The sequence below is a fragment of the Schistocerca gregaria genome, chromosome 1 (assembly GCF_023897955.1).
Source record: "Schistocerca gregaria isolate iqSchGreg1 chromosome 1, iqSchGreg1.2, whole genome shotgun sequence".
In the NCBI taxonomy this organism is placed as follows: domain Eukaryota; kingdom Metazoa; phylum Arthropoda; class Insecta; order Orthoptera; family Acrididae; genus Schistocerca; species Schistocerca gregaria.
This window is the reverse complement of record NC_064920.1, coordinates 786,762,107-786,789,981: the sequence shown is the minus strand read 5'-3', so window position 1 is coordinate 786,789,981 and position 27,875 is coordinate 786,762,107. Positions and strand designations below refer to the sequence as shown.

The window sequence follows — 27,875 nt, the reverse complement described above, 5'->3', positions numbered from 1 at the left end:
GTAGAAATATGTTATAAATAGGTCCAGATGGATATGGTTACAGTAGTTATGCTGAATGAAGAGGCTATCACAGAATAGACTGGCATAGAGAGCTGCATCAACCAGTCTTTAGGCTGAAGACAAGAACAACAACCAAATGCGTACTATCTACTCAGAAATTAATCTGTGGAGTAAGATCCGTCAAGTACAAATTATTTTGGTTTGTTTCAAGACTTTTATTATCTGCCAGTGTCATTAACTCATAAGTAGTCTGGTAAAATATTATTTATGGCTGCATACTTTGCCCCTTTCTATGAAAAGGTAAGTTTGTCATGGATAGTGGCAGTTATTTTTGTTTCTAATGTAAATTTTCAAATTTTGTCAGATGTTTCGCAACAAATGAAACAGTGAAGTAGACCTTTCCCTTGTACCCATCACACGTGTCAGATTAAAATAAAATATCCAGCTGGAATCCAGGAGCATAGGCATTTGAACACGACTTACCAAAAGAATGATTGTTTTAACACGGCACTTTGTTTCATGGTCTTCCCCACACTTCATTGAATGATGCAGTCAGCCCAGTGAGTTCCTTGCTTCAAGTAAAAAATTTCATTTTGTAATAGCCTTGTTTAAAATGATCTGATCTGAAGATGATTAAAAACTAGCAACCAGTAAAAACATGCTTTAGAGTAAAGTGTAGCAAGATGGTGCCCTTACAGTTTCATTGATGATACACTGAAGCAGAACTGGTTCAAGAACATTTTTCCACGCAAGTGACTTGATATCTGCTATCCCTCACCCCATTTTCACTTGTACACTTCCACTCATGTTAGTCTCTCATCCCTGGGAAATAAACTGTTAGTTTTGGAAGTTAAGTAGTGTGCTTCTTTTTCCTTTTTTGCATGACTGTTGACACATTGCTAAAAAAGTTTCCCACACTATGGCATCAAAGACAGACCTTTGATGTGGCTAGAATCTTATTCCACTCAACAAGATCAAAGGAATATCTTAATGGAGGCAGGTGTAACAATAAACAAGACTAGGGAAATGTAAAATACAGAGTACCCAGAGCTCGAGCAAAAATAGTCACGTTTGCAGATGATACGAGTATTCTGATCAAGGGTCCCAGCTCTGCAATGCAGGATACATCCCTGACAGTGACTATCAAGTACACAAATATAGCCTAAATCTAAATTTTTCAAAAACTAACATTATGCAGTTTCAGAATAAACAAACAACTCAAAGTTCCTGAAATGGAGATCAACAACCAGAAAACTTATGAAACCACACATATAAAAATTCCTAGGCATCCAGAAAGACAGCCAGGGTAAGATGGTCAGAGCAAATTGATCAGTTGGTCAATAAATTTAGCACAGTGTCTTTTGCCCTGAGAGCTATTTCTCATCTTGTTAACAGAGATATAGTGCTTTTGTCATATTTTGCATATTTCCATTCTGTTTTATCTTATAATATTATCTTCTGGAGAAATGCTACAGGAACTGAAAGAGTCTGCAAACTACAAAAACGAGCAGTGAGGTTCATATGTGGGATCTCTAACAAAACATCCTGCATAGGTCTCTTTAAGACTGTAAGCATATTTACTGTAATAGTTCAATATACAGTATATACTCACTGATGATGTTTGTAGCCAGAAACAAGGAATTATTACAGAAGAACTGTGACATTCACAAACATGTCACAAGACGGGGAAAAATTTCCACCAAGGTTCTGCAACTCTCACAGACGTCCATAGGGGAGTAACTGAGTCAAGAATAAAAATATATAACAAGCTTCCCATCAGTATAAAAAAGAAAATTAATAACATGCAGATACTGAAAAGGAAACTAAAAGTGTTCCTCAAAGGATAAACTTATCAAAGTGAATGAATTCCTAGACTAATAAGGCATCCTTCTGAATAAAAGTAGAGGAAAGGAAATCTCTACTTATGTCATGAAGACAAAATTGTGTACTCCTAACATAAATTATAGTGTTAAAATGTAAATTTATTTATGTCATAGGTTAAAATGTGCACTACCATTCATTCTAGTCTATTAAGTATTCACTTGAATTTACTTATGTGATGAAGATAAAAATTTTGTATTTTAGTTTAAATCATAATGACATGATGTAAATTTGATTATTTATTTATGGCACTAGGATAAAAATATGTACTTCCATTCATTCTGCTATTTTAAGCATCCACTTGAACTTATACCAGTAAAATGCAGCTTGTAATGTTATCCACAATTCATAGAAAATCAGTATTTGTATGATATAAAATGCTCACATGATTTTGTGTTATATCCCTTGACTTGTCCTGTATTACTAGTAAACAATTTGTACAATATGTAATCAACAGGACCAAATAAAAAACCAAATCAAATGAATTGACAGTAATATGCCTTTTTGTCTTGAAGGTAAACACAGGCCAACAAATCTGTCTCACAATTTATTGAACATAAGTTTAAGTTTTTTCTACATACTATTACTGTTGTTTTCAACTATTTCTTTAACTAGGTTTTGATTGTATCTTCTAATATCCAGTCTAAGGCATTCCTGAATAGTGTGTGTAATTTAGGACTTTTTATCATGTTACTATATTACTGCTGTTATTTACTTGATCTCACATGTCCTTTTTAACAGCCATCGTGTTTAATTAGATATTTTCTTTTCTTGTCATTTCATCACACCTTCAGCATTTTTTGCTGACAATCTAAGTACCCACGTGACTAACATTGCATTCGTCACTTCTGCATGGATAATTCTTGCTGAAAATCTTGATAATTTTGTTCATTTTGTAATCCTCATAATTGCTGCTCATGAAGTGTGTTTCATTTTGACATAATATGTTATGTACCCAATTAATTATCAATGTGTTAATGTTTGGGTAATGGTGTGAAATATACAGGAGTGCCAGTTTCTAATGCAGATTTATTCTTCATGTCTAATGGTTGACACTTCCTCTCGGTTACTTAATTTCTTGTGTTCAGTATACGATACAAACATGAGTAATCTATGTTGGTTCAGTAGCTGACAAATTTGTTTACTACTGCTCAATCATACATCATATATCATTAGAGTCCTCCAAATTGTAATTCTGAGTTCTACAGAGATTATTATTGCAAGGTCATCTATGAGCAACTACCAGAGAGGATGACAATCTATTGAAAATAGGCCATTGCAATAGATACTGAAAAGTAGCTGATCGCCAGTGAATCTGGTTTATGGAAATATGGGGCCTATTCAGAAAATAAGGTCTGACTGGTTGCAAAATGGAAAATACTGTGAAAATAAAAAATGTTTTATTTGCAACAGTTAGCTCCACCTTCCAGCTACTTCTCTACATAGTCACTGCTCTTATTTAGACATTTGTCATAGCATTGTACCAACTTTCCAATACCCTCGTCATAGAAGGCAGCCACATGTGCTTACTGCCAATTCTATGCTGGTCTACCGTTAGTTGTCTGTGCCAGAACATAGTCTTCACAACCAGCCATTCATGTGAGCAGAGACGAAACTCAGGGAGAGTCAATTATGGACTCTATTGTGAGTGATCAAACACTTCCCATCAAAAATGCTGCAGGAACATCTTCATTGTCCCTGTAGAGTGCAGCCGAGAGTTTTTGTGCAGAAGGAAGTGCATTACAGTTATGTTATGTGGGCTGCACGACATCAGGCTAATCTCACACCAGGCCCTCATACTTTATGGGAGACACTATTGTTTTAAGCATCTTTATGTGCTCACTGTATGCCCAGAACAGAAAAAAGTGACGTGATGCAATTGACAGGCATACTAGAGGTAGTGCCCAATGCATTGGTGCAAAGCTTCATTGGATTTTCACTGTGGTTTCCATTTTGCACCCCATCGGACCTTACTTTCCAAATTGCCCTCATATAAGGTACCAGTAGTACATCAACCTAAACTGTTCTCAGTTGTCTTCACAAAGATGGCTTCTATGCACATAAGTCAACATGTTGTATCACTTTATTGCCTTGATACCAAAGCGGCTGAAGACATAGAGCAAATCAAAGTTTCAGACGTGTAAATAATAGAGCTGTGTTTGTTCCAAATCAAGTAGTGATCAAGGTTAAAGGCTTTTAATCATTTTTTTTTAATTTTCAAAGAGTGTTATATGTGAACAGTCACATTTATAATTGTAAAATCTCAGTATTGAGGGGCTGACTGATTATGTGGGCAGGAATCAACTTTGGCTGGTATACCGATATCTGATGGGTAATGGTCTAACTGGACCCTCCCCCCTCCCTCCCCCCCTTTCCTGCCCCCCACAAAAAATTGTTTTCACAAAGTGTATTCACATCCTGCTCAAATACACTGAAATATGTATCACTTGAATGAAAGATGCTACGTGAAATGAATGCTGACTAGTTGTAATTGCATCCGAAAACATTTGTTGCGAATCTTAAAATTATTTCACCATTCACTGTGAAACCATTGATGTACCACCCTCTACTCTAGCTCAGATCCTTGGTATACACTTGGTAGTGATTGTTCTGTTAAATAAAACCTTTACTTCAAGCTTGTTAATGTTGCATATAGGCGATTGATGTCAGTGAATTTCTCTTTGTTGAAACTACTTACAGAATTAGATATGTTTTTGAATAAGATGTAAAATTCATACCACAAGAATAATCCATTTAACAAATGTTCACAATTCAACTTCTTTGGTCAGAGCACACAAACAGGAATATATAAATATTGCAGAGTCACATAACAAAGAGAAACAGAACACAATGCACCTCCAGCCATTCATCTGAGGATAAGAGTAGTTTATTTGTGTTTCAAGCCAATTTAATTGGTATCAGTTTTGACTCAGAGACAAGAAACATAATATTTCATGCCAGATTTGTTGATTTTTCATCTTTGAAACATGATGTTACTGTTATTTTCTTCCAGTGGCAGCACGAGTAGCACAGGGAGCAATGGAACAGCTGCAGATGTCAGCCTTTTGTGGGGCAGTACTACTCCAACCCTGTGCTATGCCACTCATGGGGTTCCAGGAACTGGTGGAGTGAAGAGTGAACCTGATGCGTATATTCAGGCTGCTTACAGCGCTGGATACGATGCTGTTCTGTCACCTCAATGAGATGACAATGCTCATTTGAGCAGCTTCACAGATATCTTATTAATCTCTGTCCATAAAAAAAAAAAACTAGAGTAATATTTGTATTTAAACCTTCTATTGTAATCTCTCCAAAAAGTGTTACAAAATTTGTTAAAAATATTACCGATTTGTACTCACCACAGTAGCTATACTACCCCCTGAATCCATTAAGGGCTGGTGAGAAAAAAATATAACTTCATAAATTGAATTGAAAGCTCCAGCTGTATGGACTGACTAAGTCAAAGGAAAGGGAATTTCATCTATCGAAGTAATGATGTACAAAGGTTCAAGTATTAGATGGTATTATAAATATGAATGTAACTTAGAAATACTTCAAGAAAATTGCAGCAAGGGGAAAAATTATTTTATGGAACATCTGCAACATTATATACAAATTCAAAGAAAGTAATTAATGTACAAATTGTAAAGAAAATATATACACTCCCATGTTTTGAACAATTATAATTGCTGTTTGGAGCTTGGGTACAATTCAGATAATAATCTAGCAGAAAACTGGAGAAAATTAAGGCCAGAGATACTGAATTTGGCTTTCAACAAACAACACAGTTTACCTGCACTGACATGTTTCATTTACTAATGAAATTTGTTAAATTATTGTCTATGTCTTAACTTGATTTCAATTTCATTTTAATCTGTAGAATTACATTTGTACATGCAATAGGAGACAAATAACTGGAAATGTGAAGGATTGTCCAATCAGCTGAGATAATTGGGAGAATTACATTGAATTACAAATGAAGAAGCAGGAAATGGAGTGGCCGATGCAGCTACCGAACGAGAAAGAAAGTGTGTAGCAAGTGAAGGTATGATTATAGAGTGGGAGTAGTGACTCAATGAAGCTTTCGAAGAGAAACTAAATGGCATTGAAGGGGAAAGATACATAATAAGAGTTACTAAAACATAGAGTAAAATGTGAACAACACGAAAGGTAAAAAGAAAAGTGAAACTGAAGTAGAACAGAAGATATACAGTATTTGAGAGAAGTGAAAGATGCTCAGACTGCTTCCAAAGGAGATCTTACAGTGACTAGTCTTTAAATAAGAACATGTAGTATTTTGCCTTCGTCTCTAAGCTTTCTTATACAGTCAGCTCTTTTGATTTTTAACTGCTGCAGACCTTTAATTAATTTCTCTCATAAAAATATTATTTTTGTATATTTTATCTGTTCTTCTATGATTCCTCTAGTTTTTCAATTTAAACAGTCCCTTCTACTGACATATTATCAAGTTCACTGATTCAGATTTCACTACAATAACTTGGAATATCAAAGAAAGCAATTCACTGTGTCACATAACATTTAATCATGATTGATTCCTAGCAAGTAATAAACATTACTATTGTATCATAGTATCAAGAATCATCTATCAAATTGATTGAAATTAGTATTTGTGCCAATAACTATTAATATTAAGCGTTTCTCTTCTTTATAGCATACTGAACTGACATTAATGTGTGAGAGTTGTGTGGTACCAAAGCACTGTACATCAGTGTTCTACTTGTACCTGTGGCTTATATTATAGATACCTCGGAAAACAGATGTAGGTTGTGAACCTTCTCATAGTTTCAGACAACAAACACATTACATTTATTTTATTTCCTGTTATCAAATGATGAGGAATTTTATTCATCAGATAAGTGATTTGAGTGGTTCAAATAGACTCTTAAAACTCAATCTCTGAAGTTTAATGGAACCTGTGTAGCCTGAGTAATTTGTTGTTTTAATTGTGAAATCAATTTCAATTGTTGGAAGGTATATTTTCCTATATTTCTGGGTTTTTCCAATGTGAGTTTTGCAGTAATGTGAAAGCTCTGTGATACACTGATATTTATTGTACCATCCAAGTAGTTTGCCTCATATAAGGAAAGTCACACTTGTAACAAGTGCACTAAATGTTCCATCTGAAGAACACACATTAACTTTGCTCATTAGGGCAAAGCATGGATCTTGGCAAAAGGCAGTAACATTTCTTAGTATCAGAAAGTCATATGTTATTGCTTTTAGCACCACAAACACTTGGGCAGGTAAACACTTCGGGAGGTAAATCTCTGCAGATGGTCAGTCATGACTTGTTATTACTTTAAATCTTCTATTTCTTCTTACTTTGAAAGATATATCAATCTTTACTTCCTGTATTTGTTTTTCAGTAACATACATAAAAAATACCCTCATGATTACAGCCTCTCCACATCTTTAACTCTAGTGATCTTTCATGCTTTCTTAGTGAAACTAATGTCTGCAAAATTCCTGGCTTTGCAAAACTAGAAAATTGGAAATCACCCTCAATTCAATTTTTTGTTTATGGTGCCTACTGCTCACAGTTGTCTGTGAGGTACTCCAAGATTAATTTTTTTAAAGTAATTATGACTGTTTGTCATTTCACTGTCTCTTTTTCCTACCAGATGTTGGTATATGGTTCATCTCCTGTCTAACATTCACCTGTGAAGACAGGTTGAACACTGTCAGTACTATAACTAGAAAGGGACTGTTACCGCAGAATTATGAATTACATATAATACTGCAGTATTATTATACTTTCAATAATTGTGAAATGACTAGGCATGTCTTTACATGAAAAAAAAATTCAAATTGAGAAATTAATTGAAAAGTAAACATACATCACACAGAAACAAAGCTTCATAGCCAGATCACAGTTTGGTTAAAAACTGCGATGGGCAACATTCTGGGCAATTCCTTGTATTACAAAAATATTGCAGAAATATATAACGCAGGAAAATGTTGCTATTATTACTTTTAAATAGTTTTAATTAGATTAGTAGAACAGCTACAATGAAACAAAGGATTTATTACATACATGTAAATAACTGATATTTGGAATTCAGATAGACAGTTAAAGGGTAGAAGACAAGTTCATAAAATTTTAAACGAAAGTCAAATACCTACAGCAAAATAAGCTCTGGCACATTTTCCTCAAGTATGGAAATCAACTTGCATGCAGCCATTCCATCTTGAGAGGGTAATAGTTAACGAAATATCAATGTGATTCATCAGAAGAAACATAAGACATTGAAAATCATAGTCATGATATTCCTCCAAATATGCTTCCTCATTTGTTTTGGATTCAGAAGTATTCTTTAAACTAATTACCATTTCACATTGTTGTTGGTCAAGATGATATCTACCGAGTCATCCTTCATTATGACATTTCAGTTGTTGTCTGTAGCTTATAAAATGAAATGGATTTCACTAGATATTTGTGATGGTTTGACATCTGCACATTTTCATTTGTGCTATGAAATACAGTGTGTGTGTGTGTGTGTGTGTGTGTGTGTGTGTGTGTGTGTGTAACAAATGGAGAGAGAGAGAGAGAGAGAGAGAGAGAGAGAGAGAGAGAGAGAGAGAGAGAGAGAGAATGTGCTGCCAGATCATCATACAGTGGCACCTTGTGACTGTGGAAGTACTGCAGATAACAGCAGAATTTGCCATGGACATCGATGATGAATTACTGTGGATAAGTGACTTTCTTTATATATGCTATGCAATAAATGACGTATCAGTAATGTTGAAATATAAGTTTTTCATCTGTGGAACATATTGCAAGTAGTACAGGTTGAGTTCTCAGACTGTGTGTTGCTTTGTTGTCAGGTCTTCTTAAATGGAAAAAGAAACTGTATGTAACTGATATTGTTTTTATGTTTAAAAGTCACAAACTTGGTTTTCTTAAAGTCTTTATGTTCCTTCCTATTTCTGTTGTAAATGGCTTTAAGCATGACATGTTTACTATATTACTAAAATTATGTAGTTACCTGGTATATCATTCTGCAGTACTGTACATATTGTTTAAAATAAATATATTATTGTGTTACTTCTATTGGATTTCTGTTTCTGTGATTTAAGCCAATGACACATTCAGTTTCTGAAGCTTCCCTGCAACCATAATGTCACCACCTACATCATTATGCAGAAACAATACCACATAAATTGGTTTGTTAAATAATCCATGACCAAAACAATGGTCATACATGAAATAAAAGTCTGTGACTATACAAGAATGGTTTTTCAGCGACACACACACAAAGAAAGTTTTTTAACAATATCAATGATCCAGCTTCTGATAAACTCTTGTGTCCACCAGAAATATTTTAACTCATCTCTAAGGCTTTGTTGGGCAAAGTGATCATAGCATGTTTCAGGAGGAATAGTGAATTTTAGGAGATGGTAGTATAGCCAATTTGAATAAAACATTCGATATAACAAGTGTCCAATTTTTATTGTTTACAGAAATACAACTGGTTACAGTCATAAGCTTTCGTGTGATGTGTTGGTACTGCAGTTACTATGATGTTATTAGTAGTCATCGTTATTTTCAAGTTCAAGTTCTGAGTTGTGCCTGAGTTTACGAAACAGAACTTTTCAAATGTGATTGTGATTCATCTATCAATTCAATTGTATCATTTAAGCATGACACTCCTGTTTACAAATTCTGAGTATGTCATTATGGTAGTTGTGTATGGGTTTTGTAATGGAAACTGCAAGGTTGCTTGTAGAGAACATGAACATTAATTTTCTAACTGCAGAGTGAGACTGGTGCAGTGCCCAGCAGTCACATTTCATCTGAACATGCAAATGAATAGAGTGTAGATGGAGAAAAAGACAGTATTCAGTTGGCAGAGCATTGTTCTTTAACAAGCACATGCTGAGTTTCTACTCATATAAGTGCTCCATGTACAAGAATATGACCAACACTATTTACAAAGGACCTCTATCCTTATCATCTACAATGGATTCTACATCTTCCACAAAGAGACACAAGTAGATGACTGGAATTTTTTCATTGGCTAGTGGCAAATCACCAGTAATCCCATTACTGCTGTTAACTGATGAAGCCACATTCATTTATGATAGTGTCCAATACATCACAACCAGTGATCTGACAAAAATCCACATCCCTTTGTGGATACACATTTTCAAGAATGCTCCTCTGTAAATGCAGGGGTTTATGTAAATCTACTTTGAATCTAATCATCTGCCTTTGCTTACCACATACTGTGAGTATTTGTTTGAGTGACACACTTGTATTTCTGCAATCAATAAAAATTGGACACATTATAAGCAATATTTTATTCAAAATAGTCTATAGCACCACCTCCTGAAGTATTCAGTATTCCTACTGAAACACGCTGCTACATCTCCTAGGTAATCATAATATAAAAGTTTGAAAATAAATTTTGCACACATGTAACAATTTATTTATCATAATATATTGCAATTTACAATTGTGGAAGACTTTAGCTTCACAGAGACAAAATAATCAGACAAACACCAGGAATAATAACATGATCACACCAAATTGAAGATGGCTGTAAAAATTGTTTTTCTCCATAACAAGCTTACAGAAATCTAGTCAAGTGTACTACAACATAAACAAATAAGAACTGGTCAGCAGTCTTTTCTATAAAAAGCACATGGACAACAAAAGACAGGTTTAGAAATATCTGACTATTGACAGACATTTGTCTTACCTCCCATGAGTGTCATATATAACTCAAATATGAAATTTAGTTGTTTTGTTGCTCCAAATAGTTATACAACATATGCTCTCTCATTGAACTTTTGCTGTTGATATGTTGCATCTGTAGAGAGAAAGCCTCTTTAATTGGTCAGTTACTACCATCATTTACGCGAGGCCTCAGTTAGGTTCTCAGTAGTTTGTTTATTTCTTTGCTCTAAGTCTAAATCTTACATGATAATTAAAACCAATGGTAAATAATCAGAATAACAATGAATATTTTACAGAGAAATAACAGGAGGTTTTTACAGGTTTTGCATACGTAAATAACACACACATAATTTTTTGTCTGCTTTATGGAGAGTTCTACAGCTCAATGTCTTACTCTTTATTAACAATAACAACAATTCTATTGACATCACAGGCTCAAGTTAAGAGAAGCATCTGATCATGGCCTACTCACACTGGCAAAAGAATGGAATTCAACTTGTTTTTGAACAATGGAAAGCCCATGTTGGAATATTAACAACATTATGATGAAAAGGATAACTTGCTACTCACCATAAAGATGGTATGTTGAGCTGCAGACAGACATGATGAAAAGACTGTTGTAAATAAGCTTTTGGCCAACACCTTCTTCAGAAAAGTATAATGCACACACATTCATATTTGATTCTGGCTGGAGCAACTACTATCTCTGGCTGCTTTGGTCAGAATTTGATTCTGGCTGGAGCAGCCAGAGATAAGTGGCCATGTGTGTGTATGAAGTGTGCTTGCTGGTGTGAATGTGTGTGCATTTTTCTTTTCTGAAGAAGGCTTTGGTCAAAAGATTATTCATAAGAGTGTTTTAATCATGTGTGTCTGCAACTTAATGCAGCATCTTTATGGTGAGCAGCAATCTGTCCTTGTCAACATGTTTTAGTTGATTTCAGAAGGATAACATTGATTTGTAAGGATCACTACTTAAAAATTTTGCAATAAATAATTTCTCAAAATAAATCAGCACAATTTATTTTCATCTGTATATCACTATCATTACTAAATGAAAAGTACTGTGTCAGCCTTCTGTGCACTTTTTTTTTTAGCAACAATGAAATTCATTGATCTCTTTGAATACTATCCTTACATTTTAAATGCCTTGCATATTTTTAATAAGGGCAGTAAAAACAGAGAATACTTTTATTTTGAGTTTTCCTTCATTCCAAAGCAACAGCTTGGAATCTGATACTTTACAATGATTAACATAAAGCAGTTATTTTACTGGTTGCTTGAAGGTCTTAGAGTCAAATTCTGTGACTAATATGAAGTAACTCATGGTCACAACACTTTTCTTTTAGTTTCATAATGTAACTATATCAAGTTTTCTGCATAAACAACAAATTCTGGATTAATTTACTTTACACAAAAAAAAAAAACGGTTTCATCTTATTAATTTTCTTATGATATGGGTTTTGTGTTAAAATTTGAAATAACACACTTGGGAAAATCAAAATAGTTATGCATAGCGAACGTTGTTTCCCTTTGTAATGAGCAATATACATGCATTGCACTGATGGATTTCATGACACTTGTGTAGGTTTCAGTTACTTTTCTGGCTGGTTGTTGCCATAAAAGATAACAGAAATTATGTACACCATTCCATTTCTCATTTTTGTCACTAAAAAGTAAGTCATTAAGGTTCAGTTAGGTTATATGGAGGACTCAAAACACAATTAGTCAATATAGGGGGAATGTGAAGCTTAAATAATGGCAGGACTAATGACTCATTGACTCCACTGTGGTCTTCTATAACTTCTAATAGATAAAAAAATTTACTTTGTCTCTCTGGCATTATAGTAACAACAATTGAAACTGTAAGTTTAAAGGTAGGTGCATTTCTTGTTGTGGCAGATTATTTGTAGGGTAATAAATGCATCAAGTAAGAAACTGAAGGTGTTGCCCTTCAAAATAAAATGAGTATAGGATTAGAAGGAGACAGTTAGTGCAAAAGCGTAAGAGGAAATGCTTCCTGTGCTGGATAACAACACACTCCTATCTTAAGTCGTACTGAAGTGGAGAGAGGAGCAGTTTACAATTGGTTTATAAAAATAAATAAAAACCCAAGACTAATAAGTATGTGCAAAAGTTAAAAGTAGCAAAGAGAATAAACATTCATGCCAAAATGTGAAGTAGTTTCAAGAAGACAATGTAGTGAAACAGTTTCCTTAATTTTCTTTCCACTGCTATTGCTGTTCTTCTTTCAGCCTATAGCTCAGTGCAGATTCACTTTTGTGCTGCTAATACAAATTTTTTTCCGCTCTTCATCTACACAAATGCTGCACTCTAATTTGAGATGCACATATACATATGTTGGCATAAAATAGGCATGAAAGACCCACAGCTTTCAGTAATGTATCATGTCATGCACTCTGTTTATACTAAATCCACAAAAATGCAGAGAGAAATTTTATTGCTATCTATGATCACACACGTAACTACAATATATATTTACTTTAACTCTATATAACTATATAACATACATTAATCATCAAATATCAGAAAACAGTCTCTGTTAACATTTCAGTCGTGTATCTCGTAAATGCCATTTATGTGCAACAAACTCCACATTCTGATTCAGAAAAATCTGCATACTGAATGCATACAAACAAACAAATAAATTCATTCTCTCTCACTCTTTCTCTGTCACACACATCTCTCTCTCTCTCTCTCTCTCTCTCTCTCTCTCTCTCTCTCTCTCTCTCTCACACACACACACACACACACACACACACACACACACACACACACACATGTACACACATAAACTGCACACAAGCTCTAAAGGATACTTTTTTTACTGTTACAATCAAGCTCCTGTTACATAACATATAATAATATGAAATTACTCATTGATGCACTGAGCAGACTCAATTCCTGTGATGGTTTGCAGAGATATCAATATAATTCCACAATTAACAATAAATGTTTTAAATTGATAAGTAACTCTGTAAACTTTGATTACTGTTGCAGTTTTTCACATCAATGAGTGTGTTATTGGGTACAAGGTGCTTTCAGACTGTGAAGGATACATTCAGTTTTTAAGTTGGAGAAATATTTGAAATGCTTTTTCATCTGTTGGTAGAGAAAGAACTTTCTTAAATGACAAATACGGTGCCTACTGTTGAATGCAAATGAAAAAATGAAGAAGGGCTTGATTTAAATGTTTTTGGGGTTAAATAACTTTAGCTTTTAGATCATCTATTGCTTTTTAACGCACAAGTGTTCCAATGGCTCTGAATTAAAAATGAGCACATGGTGGCTGTACTTATTTTTAGAAGAAACTTGGAAATGATAGTCTATTATAATATGGGACTGCTGTTTACATCCTAGAGCTAATATCTATTACACACAAAAATGGTGTTTGTATTTTCTGACAATGTGAGCGAAGAATGTATATCAAATTGCTTAGTCTCAGAAATTCCATTACATTACATACAAATCTCTATGGTGAAAAGAATGGCTCACTGTAAAACTATTGACAAATAAAGATCTAAGAAAGTTATCAAAAGTTTTTGTGTTACTACCAATATGAAGAGTCTGGATAGCAAACAGTTTTATATTTTTATCATGTCTAAGGTTCCCATTACTGATACAGTCTTCTTCTGTTGAGTTTACAGTCAAATAAAGAATTCAAGTTCATTAAGTGAATAATTAGCAAGCCACATAATTAATCAAGCAGTGAAAGAGAAGAAGCAATGAAAAGCATCTAAATAAATCTGTGAGTGGCTGATTACTTGCTTGAGCAGACATGGCTGCAACATGAACTAGGTATCAGGTTACACTTTTTTTGTTTGTTGTCACTTGTCAGGTTGTATTTATTTTCAAGAGAAATACTGACTTTTTTTCGAAAAAAAGCTTGTGCTGTATTGGTGTCTAAAGAGCTGCACTTCTAACACAAAGCAGTAACACCTTGTACTCCTTAAAAAATATGTCATTGATAGACATTTTTATCAAAGACTGCAAACAGGCATTTCAAAGTAGGAAACAAAACCACCAAAGTTGAAAATAGTCACAAATTTACAATAAACTAAAAGTAATTACAACTTAACACAGATAGGAATAAATTTTTAACTAAGTACATTTACTCCATAGTATCATACTGAACTTTTTTGATTTTAAAATAGCGATAAATACCATATCCAGTTACTGTAAGGAGAACAACGATTGCCAGAGTACTTCCAACAGCAATTGGTGCAGTCTCATCTCGAAATGTTATACCTCCAGGTGAGCATTCATATTCTGTAAAAAGAGTGAAACCAAAAATTCATTTGTGACCATTTCTGAACACAGTAGTAATTTATAATCTGCCACTTTCTACATAGTTGCATATATATACACTTTTTAAAGTCCATCTAATGGGTGATATGTAGCTGATGTGAAAATTTAGTTAGTTTACTTTTGAAATGGTTAAGTCCCATAAAATTTAATTTTGCAGTAGTTAGAGATGTTAGGGTGATGCATAAATTTATCAAGATTAAAAAATAATTTGTCCAGTTACAATATCAGGAATATGTTTTAACCATAATGAACATAATAAGGCTAGTCATCCTGCGCATTCATTTAAGATGACAGCATAGCTGTTTCTCTTTCTTTCATTTTTTTTTAATTTCTCAAATAATATTTTGCAGGTAACTTAATTATATTTGAATAAGAAACAACACTGACAAAAGTTTCAGTGCATTTCCTCACCTCCCTCCTCCCTTCATCCCACACCTTACGTGAAAGAGCTGTAATTCAGTTATATTGTCATTTCAGGAAGATCACTTGGGTGAGTTAGAACTATGTTTGAAATACTAATATGTGAACTTACAGGGTGAGAATTATTGAACTATATGAAATAAAATTGTCAACCACTGATCTGTTTGTGTTAGGAAATTCAAACTGCGTGATTGGCTGTGGGAATAATGGGAATTAGTATGGTGTGTGTGGTTTAGTTTAGCAATGAAGCCCACTTTCATTTGGATGGGTTTGTCAATAAGCAAAATTGGCACATTTGGGGACTTCCAGATTGAGAAGTCTCTTCACCCTCAGTGAGTGACTGGTGCACAATGTCTAATCACAAAATAATTGACGCAATATTCCTTGATGGCACAGTGACTACTGAATGGTAGGTGAAGGTTTTGGAAGATGATTTCACCCCCATTATCCACAGTGAACCTTATTTTGACAAGATGTGGTTCATGCAAGACTGAGATCAACCCCATCGAAGGAGGAGAGTGTTTGACGTACTGGAGGAGCACTTTGGGGACCACATTCTGGCTATGGGGTACCAAGAAGCCACTGGCATGGACCTTGAATGGCTGCCATGTTCTCTGGATCTGAACACACACAACTCCTTTTTGTTGGGCTATATTAAAGAAAAGGTATACAGCAATAACCCTAAAACCATTGCTGAGTGACAACAGCCATCCAGGAGGTCATCAACAGCTTTGATGTTCTGACTCTTCAGCAGGTCATGCAGAATTTCACTATTTGCATGCACCACATCATCGTCAATTATGGCAGGCATATCGAACATGTCATAACCTAAATCTGAATGCCTGTAGTGATGTTTATATGTTGAATAAAGTGTGTGCATGCCATAGTTTGTAACTAATCTACATTTTTATCATATAGTTCAATAATTGTCACTCTGTAAGTATTTTTACAACACTTGTTATCAAGAATTTCATTTCCTTGTCTTTGTAAAAACGCCTTTGAAATTATGAAAAAGTCATACACAAAATATGGATAATGTACAAATGTATAAGTATAGTATCCTGAACAGTTGCTGTATCCTGAGTACGACTGTTTTGTGTGTCTACAATGCAATTTTGTAAAGGTCTCTATAGCAAAGCTTCTTCACAGCTCTATAGATGACTATCATTTTCACCTACAAGCATTTGCACTTCACAGTTGAAAGCTGTCAAAAGTGTAGTCAGGTATCTTAGCACTAAAGAATAAATGTATTAAAACTTCATATATGATGTGGCCATGCATCTCAGTATTTACGATGCCTTCTCTCTTGAATAATGTGTCATACAATAATATGTTTGCACAGATATATTCAGTAGCGTATATGGATACTGTCTGCAAAATATGTTGTGAACAGAGTTAGTAGTAAAGAAGGAATAAATTTAAATGTCATGCATGAAGTGGCAATTTTTCACACATCTCATTGTTATAATGTCTTATCTCATGGACTGTGTGTCGTACCATGATATAATTTTCAAGCTGTATTTAGAATTGTACATGGATACTCTCTGTGAAATTTATAGTGAATAGAGTTCGTAGCACTGAAGTAATAAATTTAAATACCATGCGTGATCTGGCAATTTTTCACATATCTCATTGTTTTTGACATCATATCTCCTGAACTATGATAGGTAAGTGGTTCTGATCTTTACATGTGTTCTAAGTGTGGTTGAAATCAGTCTACTGCATCAGGAAGGAATGTGGAACATAATCCCTTTTTATGATATGTGTAGGTACCAACAAAAAAATGTGAACTATACAGAACTGTCCTGAACATATGTAACAAATAGCAGGAGATGAAAATCACATACAGGGGGAAAAAGTTGTTCTAAAAAGCATATGTAGAGAGGTGCATAAACTGTACATAACATGGTACCACACAGAAGTAAAAAAATGTACTGCCAATATAAATTTGCTGTGAATTTGGATGTTATATGAACCACACAAGTCTTGGTGCATAATACACAGATGATGCATGGGGTTATTCACATTCACTCTGTATTGTGTACAGGAAGAATAACAGTTCTACAGGCAGTGCATTATGTGTGGTGGAACAACACGATAAGCTGGACACATGCAGAACACGGTCTGTTATGACCCTCTGAACATGGAAACTTGCTGCTCATGGCCATGGCCATGAAAATATCAGCAGGTATGAAGTGGAATGGCTGTATCAAAAGTGTCCATACATACAGTGACATAAATGATATCTACTGCAGCATATCACCATGTGTGGAACATGTTTACTCAGTGTTGTCTGTCTGTAAGGATGGTGTTGAGTTTGCTTGCACAAATGCTTCCTATGAAACAATGGAAATACCAGATTGGATTATCAAGAATGTTTGAACCTGTGTTACAATATGTGGATAATGATCCAAGGATGAGTACATGAATGTGCTTTGTGCTCATACTACCTGCAGAGGACTAAACAAGGCATCTTTTCCCCAATGGATCGTTTTCTGTCCGTGATTCCATCAGATTGCCTCTACTGCACTGATATTTTTGAATTCTTCAATAGTCCATAGCTCATGGTCTTGCTGTAGCACTCTCGCTTCTCACGCAGGGGGTCCCAGGTTCGATTCCTGGTGGGTCAGAGATTTTCCCTCCATCAAGATGAGTGGGTGTTGTTGTATCGTCATCATCATCATCATTCATCCTTATTACTGTCAGAGGAAGGCAATGGTAAACCACCTCCGCTAGGACCTTGCCTAGTACAGCGGTGCGGGTTTCTCGCATCATCCCCTACGCTCCTCGGAGTATGTAACATCATCATCATCATCATCATCACGCCTTCTCTAGCCATCTCTTAGGGTAAATGTTACTGAAGGATGGAGTTCTGATATGACTATATGCACAGTTACACCATTTTTGCATTAAATGATGGCAAATTAAGCAAAAATCAAAGTATATATGGAGTTGCTCACCCAACATAACAACCCTATTAAAATAACTAAAAACAGAAAAATCAATAGATACTTCTGCAGATGAGTTATGGAAGCAAAATATTCCAAATTTGCCACATTTCTACCCAATTCCCTTCCTGTCTCTCCCTCCCAGCTGCCAGCTACCACTGCCTTCCATTCCCTCCCTACCTCCTTGTTCCTGTTATCCATTCAACCCAACACAATAAATGAAAAAAAAATTGTCTGATAACTTGTCCCATTATGTTGAGTGACAACTAAAGCTGTGCATTTACATCTTCAACAGAACATGACAACCAAGTCCTGTCATATCACAGTAAGAATGGCAAAATCTTGACATTAGTATGAGGAACATGTATCTGATGTCGTCTTCTGTTGTGCAGTGTAGGTTCTGGTCCCAAATGGTCACACCCCCACCCTCCTTTTGCCACAGAAAAAAAAAATCACTGAATGTTCTTCATTAGTAAGATCTTTTCCCGTAGAGCCTAAATAACATGTGGGATCAATGAGCCCTGCGCTTAGCTAAACATATTAGTCATTGGTATTCACTGGCAAGGTGCCCTGGGAGTCCTGTACTACTTTGAAAATTTCCCTCTTGGAGCCTCTAATGACCCTCTGGGTCTACTGAATCCTCTTACTACTTACTATTAGCCTTAATGAGCAGTTTTTCCCCTATTTTGTCAGACTGTTCCTAAATTTCTTGATTCATCTTCTCATTTTTGTCCATGGTCTCTGGAGCAGTGGAGCTGTTGGAGACACCAGACTTGCAGTATCTCTTAGATGTCATAATGAAAAGTATCTCTTAGATGTCATAATGAAAAGTATCTCCCAGATGTCATAATGAAAATGTGTATCTCCAAGTTCTAAGGAGATAAATTTTGCCTACCAGGTTCAGTAAAGTGTTTGCTGGCAACTTCACCACTGAGTGCCAGCAAGCTTCTTCCAGTAAAGTATTGTGTGGTAGGATAGTGTAAATAGACACAGTTAAGCAATGTAAATGTAAATACTTAAGCCTAATGATCAATAGTCCACACTTCTTAAAGGCAGTGTAGTTTCAGCTCTCTGAGACTGCAGACATGTGTGCAAATTTGTGTGTCTACTGCTGACAAAGGACTTAATGGCCGAAAGCTATAATTGTGTGAATCTTTATGTTGTGCCTATCGTGACTCAGCATTTCCACTATATGGTGAGTAGCAACTTTCCTTCTCTGGTATTGTTATAGTCCAAACTTCTGATTGATTTCTGTCAGGTATATAACTGCTAACACTTATGAGCACTTATTATTCCAAAACTTTAAATTCTTAGCAGTGTCCATTAATCATTTATTAATATTAAGAATATGATTTAAAATAAGGTTTTATTGAGCTGTAAATAGATTGGATGTCATAAAATGCAATATTTCTTTATGAAGATGTATATTAATGTGGATGCCAGGGTTATTATAAAAAAGTATTGCTGTAAGTCAATCAATAGAGAACCATAGAGCAGACATGGACAGCCTTTTGTGACCTCCATGCCTGATTCACATACTCATTTAAGCACATGAGCTGCCTTATCATGATGTGACAGCACCACTCCTAGTGCATAAGTCAGAACTACTGTGACTGGGACTTCAATATTTATGAGGCAATACACTGATATGAGTGGCACCTCTTTCTGGCATGCCAGGCCAACAAAATATGCCTGAAAACACGTGTTTTTCAGAAAATATTTAGCGCATGTGACCCCACAGATCTTTCATGGGCTGGACTGAAACCACTTGTGGCCAGCTAATTGCCAACCCCCCTTCCCTGTGTATAGCATTGTATGTTAACCGGGGACCTAGAAACGATGGAGAGGCTCTGGCCCCATTGCAGCCGCAGTGGTCCACAAACCCATGATGTCTACCACAGACAAGAAATCTACTCTGTAGGAATCAGCATGGGTTTTGAAAAAGATGATTGGGTGAAACACAGCTCCCGCTATTCGTCCACGAGACTCAGAGGGCCATAGACAAGGGTTCACAGTTAGATGCTGTGTTTCTTGACTTCCACAAGGCGTTCGATACAGTTCCCCACAGTCGTTTAACGAACAAAGTAAGAGCATATGGACTATCAGACCAATTGTGTGATTGGATTGAAGAGTTCCTAGATAACAGAATGGAGCATGTAATTCTCAATGGAGAGAAGTCTTCCGAAGTAAGAGTGATTTCAGGTGGACCAAAGGGGAGTGTCGTACAACTGTTGCTATTCACAATATACATAAATGACCTTGTAGATGACAACGGAAGTTCACTGAGCTTGTTGTGGATGATGCTGTGGTATATCGAGAGGTTTTAACATTGGAAAATTGTACTGAAATGCAGGAGGATCTGCAGCGAATTGACACATGGTGCAGGAAATGGCAATTGAATCTCAATGTAGACAAGTGTAATGTGCTTCAAATACATAGAAAGATAGATCCTTTATCATTTAGCTACAATATAGCGGGTCAGCAACTGGAAGCAGTTAATTCCATAAATTATCTGGGAGTATGCAATAGGAGTGATTTAAAATGAAATGATCATATAAAGTTGATCATTGGTGAAGCAGATGCCAGACTGAGATTCATTGGAAGATTCCTAAGGAAATGCAATCTGAAAACAAAGGAAGTAGGTTGCAGTATGTTTGAATACTGCTCAGCAGTGTGGGATCCATACCAGATAGGGTTTATAGAAGAGATAGAGAAGATCCACCAGAGAGCAGCGCACTTTGTTACAGGATCATTTAGTAATCACGAAAGCGTTATGGAGATGATAGATAAACTCCAGTGGAAGAGTCTGCAGGAGAGACGCTCAATAGCTCGGTACGGGCTTTTGTTGAAGTTTCGAGAACATACCTTCACCGAAGATTCAAACAGTATATTTCTCCCTCCAACGTATATCTTGTGAAGAGACCATGATGATAAAATCAGAGAGATTAGATCCCACACAGAAGCATACTGACAATCCTTCTTTCCATGAACAATACGAGACTGGAATAGAAGGGAGAACCGATAAAGGTACTCAAGGTACCCTCCGGCATACACCATCAGGTGGCTTGCGGAGTATGGATGTAGATGTAGATAGTGTAACTGAGTTGGAATAAGGGGAACCAGCCCACATTCATTGAGGCAGATGGGAAACCGCCTAAAAACCAACCACAGGCTGGCCAGCTGACTGGACCTCAGCACAAGTCTGTTGGGCAGATTCGTTTGGAGACCAGGTACTCCTTCCCACTCTGGAAAGCCATGCGTTAGACCACCTGGCTAACTGGGAGGGCACCCCCACTTTACACCTTGCTGTTGAGGATAGCATATAAAAGCTTTTAATGACTTAGTTGTCTTGTGGAATGAAATGAAAAAAAGTAAAATTAATGAAGACCATGAAATTGTAAATTAAAATTATGTGTTCTTTAAAATACTGAAGATATATATGTAATGGGTATAAACTGCAATTAACCATCTACCTGAGTGAGGCACAAATCACATTCCATTTGTTTGTGTTATGTACACCATCTACCTGAGTGAAGCAGAATCACATGCCGTAGGTTTCTGTTATGTAAAAGAGTGTTTCCAGTTGTTATACTTCTTTTCACAATGTTTAAAAGCTCACTGTTTTGAAGTGAACTTTATTAATAACATCAAATGTGGGTCAACAATTATCCAGTTCTTATATCTCTTTTCATAATATTTAAAAGTTCACTGTTTTGAAGTGAACTTTATTAATAACATCAAATGTGGGTTGACAGTTATCAGTAATGATATTAATTAAAACTATTTATTTGTGAATCTAATTCAAACCAAACCATAAATTTTTGAAATTAATAAAATTACAAGCCCTCAAACAGTTGAGCACATACCGGTCACTAATTTCAAGTTTCTCATGTCAAGGCATGAGTGACTACGACATTTTTCTCCTTTTTCCCCTATGATTTAGCAAGCTAGTCCTGAGGAGAGTAAGCTGTTGTATCTGCACATGCAGTGAAGTATTAGTGTAGTAACTATTGTGTTTGTAACTGATGTTCCAGAACAGAAGGTAACAAAGACAATTAACTGTCATTATATGGGAAGAACTTCAGTTAACTTGAAGTGAATTCTAGCGGTAAATAATTGCTTTATTTTATTGTCTCATACTAAAAACATTTTCATGTGCTTCCATAATGCTTTGCCTTTCTGCGGAGTGGATTCTAAAACATAATTTTGACTTGTGTGTCTTCTGTTTTATTGTCAGCTGGAAATGCATGCAAGCGGTATGTCTATTATTTTATTTTGAGTGTTATAATTAACTTATTTGAGACGAAAGCAATAAGGCATTGAACACAAATCCCACAATTTACAGTAGTGAACAGATCCCTTTTGACAAACAGAGATATAATTGATTCCGTACACATTAAGAAATGGTGTGCTGTTTCTAGTCACAAGATGGAGAGAATTTATTCTTCCACTCGTAACTACAAGAGTGAGTGCTATATCATAACCATGGAGTGGTAGATGCAGCTAGTGCTGTGCAATGTGCTACCAGATCTTACTACAGACAGACTACTTCAAGGTATTCTACATAAATAAGTGTACTCAGTCTTCACATTGTTGACCATTTCTGTGTAACACTGTGTCAAGAGTCTGCATCTGCAGGAATTTTGGAAATTTGGAAGGAATTTAGTAATTCAAACTATCTTTTAGCATAACTTTTCATTATTCTTTACTTGTATATGTGTTTACTGTCTGCTTTGTGTGTATATTTATTGACGTTGCTTATATAAGCTTTACACTTACATTGTTTTTTTTTTTTTTCAGTAAAATCAACTCAGTTCATTCAGTTCAGTACAGTTCAGTAGTTTGCAGCAGTTACCACACATCATTCAGATGTCAAAGAAGTAACATACAAGAGATGTGACAATATTAAGAAAAGAAAAGTTGATACCACATAGCGGACATGCTGAGTTGCAGGTAGGTACAACAAAAAGACTGTCACAAATAAAGCTTTTGGCCATTAAGGCCTTCGTCAGCAATAGACAACACAACAGACAGACAGATACACACACACACACACACACACACACACACACACACACACACACGGCTGCAGTCTCAGGCACCTGAAACCACACTGCGAGCTGCAGCACCAGTGCATGATGAGAGTGGCGACTGGGTGGGGGTAAGGAGGAGGTTGGGGCAGTTGTGAGGGCGAGGGGTAGCATGGTGGGGGTGGCAGACAGTGAAGTGCTGCAGGTTAGATGGAGGGCAGGGGGGAGGTTGGGAGGGAGAACAGGAGAAGGAGTGGCGGAAAAGGAGAGAAGTATAAGGGCTGGGTGTGATGGTTGAATGATGGCTGTGTATTGCTGGAATGGGAACAGGGAAGGGGCAACATGGGAAAGGACAGTGACTAACAAAGGTTGAGGCCAGGAATGTTATGGGAACATAGGATATATTGCAAGGAAAGTTCCCACCTGTACAATTTAGAAATGCTGATGTTGGTGGGAAGAATCCATACGACACAGGCTGTGAAACAGTCATTGAAATGAAGGATGTCATGTTTGGCAGTGTGTTCAGCAACAGAGTGGTTTCTTAGCTACAGTTTGTCTGTTGCCATTCACGACAAACAAGCAGCTTGTTGGTTGTTATGCCCACATAGAATGCACAACAGTGGTTGTAACTTAGCGTTTAGATCGTATGACTGGTTTCACAGGTAGCCGAGCCTTTGATGGGGTAAGTGATGTTGGTGACCGGATTGCAGTAGCTGATGGTGGGAGGATGTATGGGACAGGTCTTGCATCTAGGTCTATTACAGGGGTATGAGCTATGAGGTAAGGGGTTGGGAGCCGGAGTTGTGTGCAGATGTACAAGTACAGGGTGATTCAAAAAGAATACCACAACTTTAAAAATGTGTATTTAATGAAAGAAACATAATATAACCTTCTGTTATACATCATTACAAAGAGTATTTAAAAAGGTTTTATTTCACTCAAAAACAAGTTCAGAGATGTTCAATATGGCCCCATCCAGACACTCGTGCAACATCAACCCGATACTCCAACTCGTTCCACACTCTCTGTAGCATATCAGGCTTAACAGTTTGGATTGCTGCTGTTATTTCTCGTTTCAAATCATCAATGGTGGCTGGGAGAGGTGGCCGAAACAGCATATCCTTAACATACGCCCATGAGAAAAAATCGCAGGGGGTAAGATCAGGGCTTCTTGGAGGCCAGTAATGAATTGCTCTGTCACGGGCTGCCTGGCGGCCGATCCATCGCCTCGGGTAGTTGACGTTCAGGTAGTTACGGACAGATAAGTGTCAACGTGGTGGCGCTCCACCCTGCTGAAATATGAATTGTTGTGCTTCTTGTTCGAGCTGAGGGAACAGCCAATTCTCTAACATCTCCAGATACTGTAGTCCAGTTACAGTAGCACCTTCGAAGAAAAAGGGACCAAAAACTTAATTGGCTGAAATGGCACAGAAAACGTTCACCTTAGGCGAGTCATGTTCATACTGAGTTGTTTCCCTGCATACACCATACTTCGTTCGAAATGCACGCTGAACAACTGTCATCGATTCACTTCTGCCGTACTCAATAACACAAAAAGCTTTCTGTTGAGCAGTTGCCATCTTAGAATCAACTGACGCTGATGCCTAGTCAACAGCACCTCAAGCGAACAAATGTACAACTAAAAGAAACTTTATAGCTCCCTTAATTCGCTGACAGATAGTGCTTAGCTCTGCCTTTTGTCGTTGCAGAGTTTTAAATTCCTAAAGTTGTGGTATTCTTTTTGAATCACCCTGTATATTGTGTAGGTTCAGTGGATGGCGGAATACTACTGTGGAAGGGGTGGGAAGGATAGTGGGCAGGACATTTCTCATTTCAGGGCATGGCGAGAAATAGTTGAAACCCTAGTGGAAAGATAATACAAGAAAGATTTGTTACTGTACAAGGTTGGGAGATTAATTACAGTCTGTGAAGGCTTCAATGAGACACTTGATATATTTTGAGAGGGACCACTCAGCACTGCAGGTGTGATGACAATGGGTGTCTAGGCTGGACAGAAGGGACTTCTTGGTATGGAACAGGTGGCAGCTGTCGAAGTGCAGGTGTTGCTGGTGGTTAGTAGGTTCAATATTGACAGAGGTACTGATGTAGCCATCTTTGAGGTAGAGGTCAACATCTAGGAAGGTGGCTTGTTGATTTGAGTAGGACCAGGTGAAGCAAATGGGGAAGATCCAGATCGCAAAGATGTCATCAGTGAATCTGAACCAGGTGAGGGGTTTAGGATTCTGGGTTTTGAGGAAGAATTCATCTAGACGGCCCATGACTATGTTGGCATAAAATGGTGCCATGCAAGAGCCCGTAGCCATATCCTGAATTTGGGGCTGTGGCAAAAGGTGAGGCCTTTGGAGAGGACTGATATTTCTGTCAGCAAAGGCTTTTGGAGGAAAGGTTCATTACTGCATTTCTGGTCTGTTTACGCTCTGGATTCTGTGTTGTGGTAGGAGGGAGTTTTGGAGGGTGGGGTAAGTGTAGTAGGTCTGTGAGCCAGGGTTTGTCAGTTGTGAGAGGATGTGAGGGAGGTTTGGACGTTGTTGTAGAGGTGGTGGATGTGCTACTTCAAGTCATGAATAGGAAGTGAGCAGGATGGAGAATTTTTTGAGTGCTGTTGTGCATGTTACTCAAGTTTCTGCAGGGCAAGAGTTTCATTGTGTGTTATGGGTTCCAGGAATTTGGGATTGCACTGCAGGAGAATTTTGCAAATGGAGAGAAGGTACTGCAAGGAGCTTTGGGCTTGGTTGATATGGTTTTGCAAGACTATGGGAGAATATACTCATCCATTCTTACACAGTCCCTGATCTCAACCCCTTACCTCATGGCTCATACCCCTGTAATAGGCATAGATGCAAGACCTGTCCACACATCCTCCCACCATCAGCTACACCAGTCCGGTCATGAAAATCACCTATCCCAACAAAGGCAGGGCTATCAGTGAAACAGTCAAGTGGTCTACGAGCTAAGCTGCAACCACTGTGGTGCATTCTATATGGGCATGACAACCAACAAGCTGTCTGTTCAAATGAATGGCAACAGACAAACTGTAGTCAAGAAACAAGTGGACCACCCTGTTGCTGAACACACTACCAAACATGACATCCTTCATTTCAATGACTGTTTCACAGCCTGTGCTACTGTATCCTTCCCACCAACACCAGCTTTTCTGAATTGCGCAAGTGGGAACTTAGCCTGCAATTCATCCTACGTTCCCGTAATCCTCCTGGCCTCAACCTTCATTAGTCATTGTCCTCATCCATCTTGCTCCTTCCCTGTTCCCATTCCAGCACCACACAGCCATCATTCCACCATCACACCCAATCTTTTTACTTCTCTCCTTTTCCACCACTCCTCCTCCCACTCCCCCTCCCAACCTCCCCCCTGTCCTCCATCTAACCTGCAGCACTTCACTGTCCGCCATCCCCACCATACTATCCCTCCCTCTCACAACTGCCCCAGCCTCCCCCTTACCTTACCCAGTCGCCACTCCCATCATGCACTGGTGCTGCTGCTCGCAGTGTGGTTTTAGATGCCTGAGACTGCAGTCGTGTGTGTGAGTTACATTTGTATGTGTGTGTGTGTGTGTGTGTGTGTGATTGTGTATGTGTGTTATTTATTGTTGACGAAGGTCTTAATGGTCAGAAGATTTATTTGTGACAGTCTTTTTGTTGTAGCTATCTGCGACTCAGCATCTTCGCTATACGGTATCAACTTTCCTTTTCATATTATTGTTGCATTCCACACTGGTTTTCCATTGTTTAACAAACAAGAGGTAGTACATAAGTATGAGAATGCTTACAGAAATGTTTATCCAATTAAGAAATTAAAGATAGAAATAAGGGAGATATACTCAGACATGTGTAGTAAAATGTGCTAAAAAACTCATAGCTATGAAATATGCAAATTCATAAATAACTGGTGTGGCAGATACTCCAGTTCCAAGCAAATTGATTGTTGATACTCACCAAGTAATGGAAAAAAAGAAGGGAGGGATGGAGAGAGATAGAGAGAGAGAGAGAGAGAGAGAGAGAGAGAGAGAGACAGCTAAATTGACAAAAATGACACTGCATGTCTATTACTATTTCACATTGGCCTTCTTTCCATACTTAAGAATATTAATAACAGTTCACTACCACACTGCAAATAGAATATTAAATGCTGTGAGAAGAATATGTACAATTCCTCTCCTCAGCCAACCTCTTCATTTCACAGTAGCACTTGCAACCCAAGTCATCATTATTTGCTGGATGTATTCCTGTTTCTGTCTTACTCTACAGTTTTTACCCTCTACAGACCCTTCTAGTACCATGGAAGCTACTTCATGATGTCTTAACAGATGTCCTAGCATCCTGTCCTTTCTTCTTGTCAGTGTTTTCCATATATTCCTTTCCTTGCTGGTTATCTGGAGAACATCCTCATTCCTTAGTTAACCAGACCACCTAATTTTCAGCATTTTCCTGTTGCACCACTTCTCAGATGCTTTGATTCTCTTCTGTTCCATTTTTCCCACAGTCCGTGTTTCACTACCCTACAATACTGTGCTCCAAACATACATTCTCA

The 27,875-nt window shown here is 37.0% G+C and overlaps 2 protein-coding genes across 2 annotated transcripts in view; one reads left to right on the top strand and one right to left on the bottom strand.

Moving 5' to 3' along the window:
* LOC126269400 (homeobox protein SIX5-like) overlaps positions 1-12,369 on the top strand; it is a 157,577-nt gene extending 145,208 nt beyond the window's left edge. Inside the window, exon 4 of the mRNA XM_049973991.1 lies at positions 4,895-12,369. Within this exon, the coding sequence (XP_049829948.1) occupies positions 4,895-5,084 (190 nt within the window). The 3' untranslated portion in view covers positions 5,085-12,369. The remainder of the gene's footprint in view (positions 1-4,894) is intronic.
* The window catches only part of LOC126269384 (uncharacterized), an 86,908-nt gene continuing 69,337 nt past the window's right edge, over positions 10,305-27,875 (bottom strand). The window contains exon 8 of the mRNA XM_049973990.1: positions 10,305-14,869. Within this exon, the coding sequence (XP_049829947.1) occupies positions 14,712-14,869 (158 nt within the window). The 3' untranslated portion in view covers positions 10,305-14,711. The remainder of the gene's footprint in view (positions 14,870-27,875) is intronic.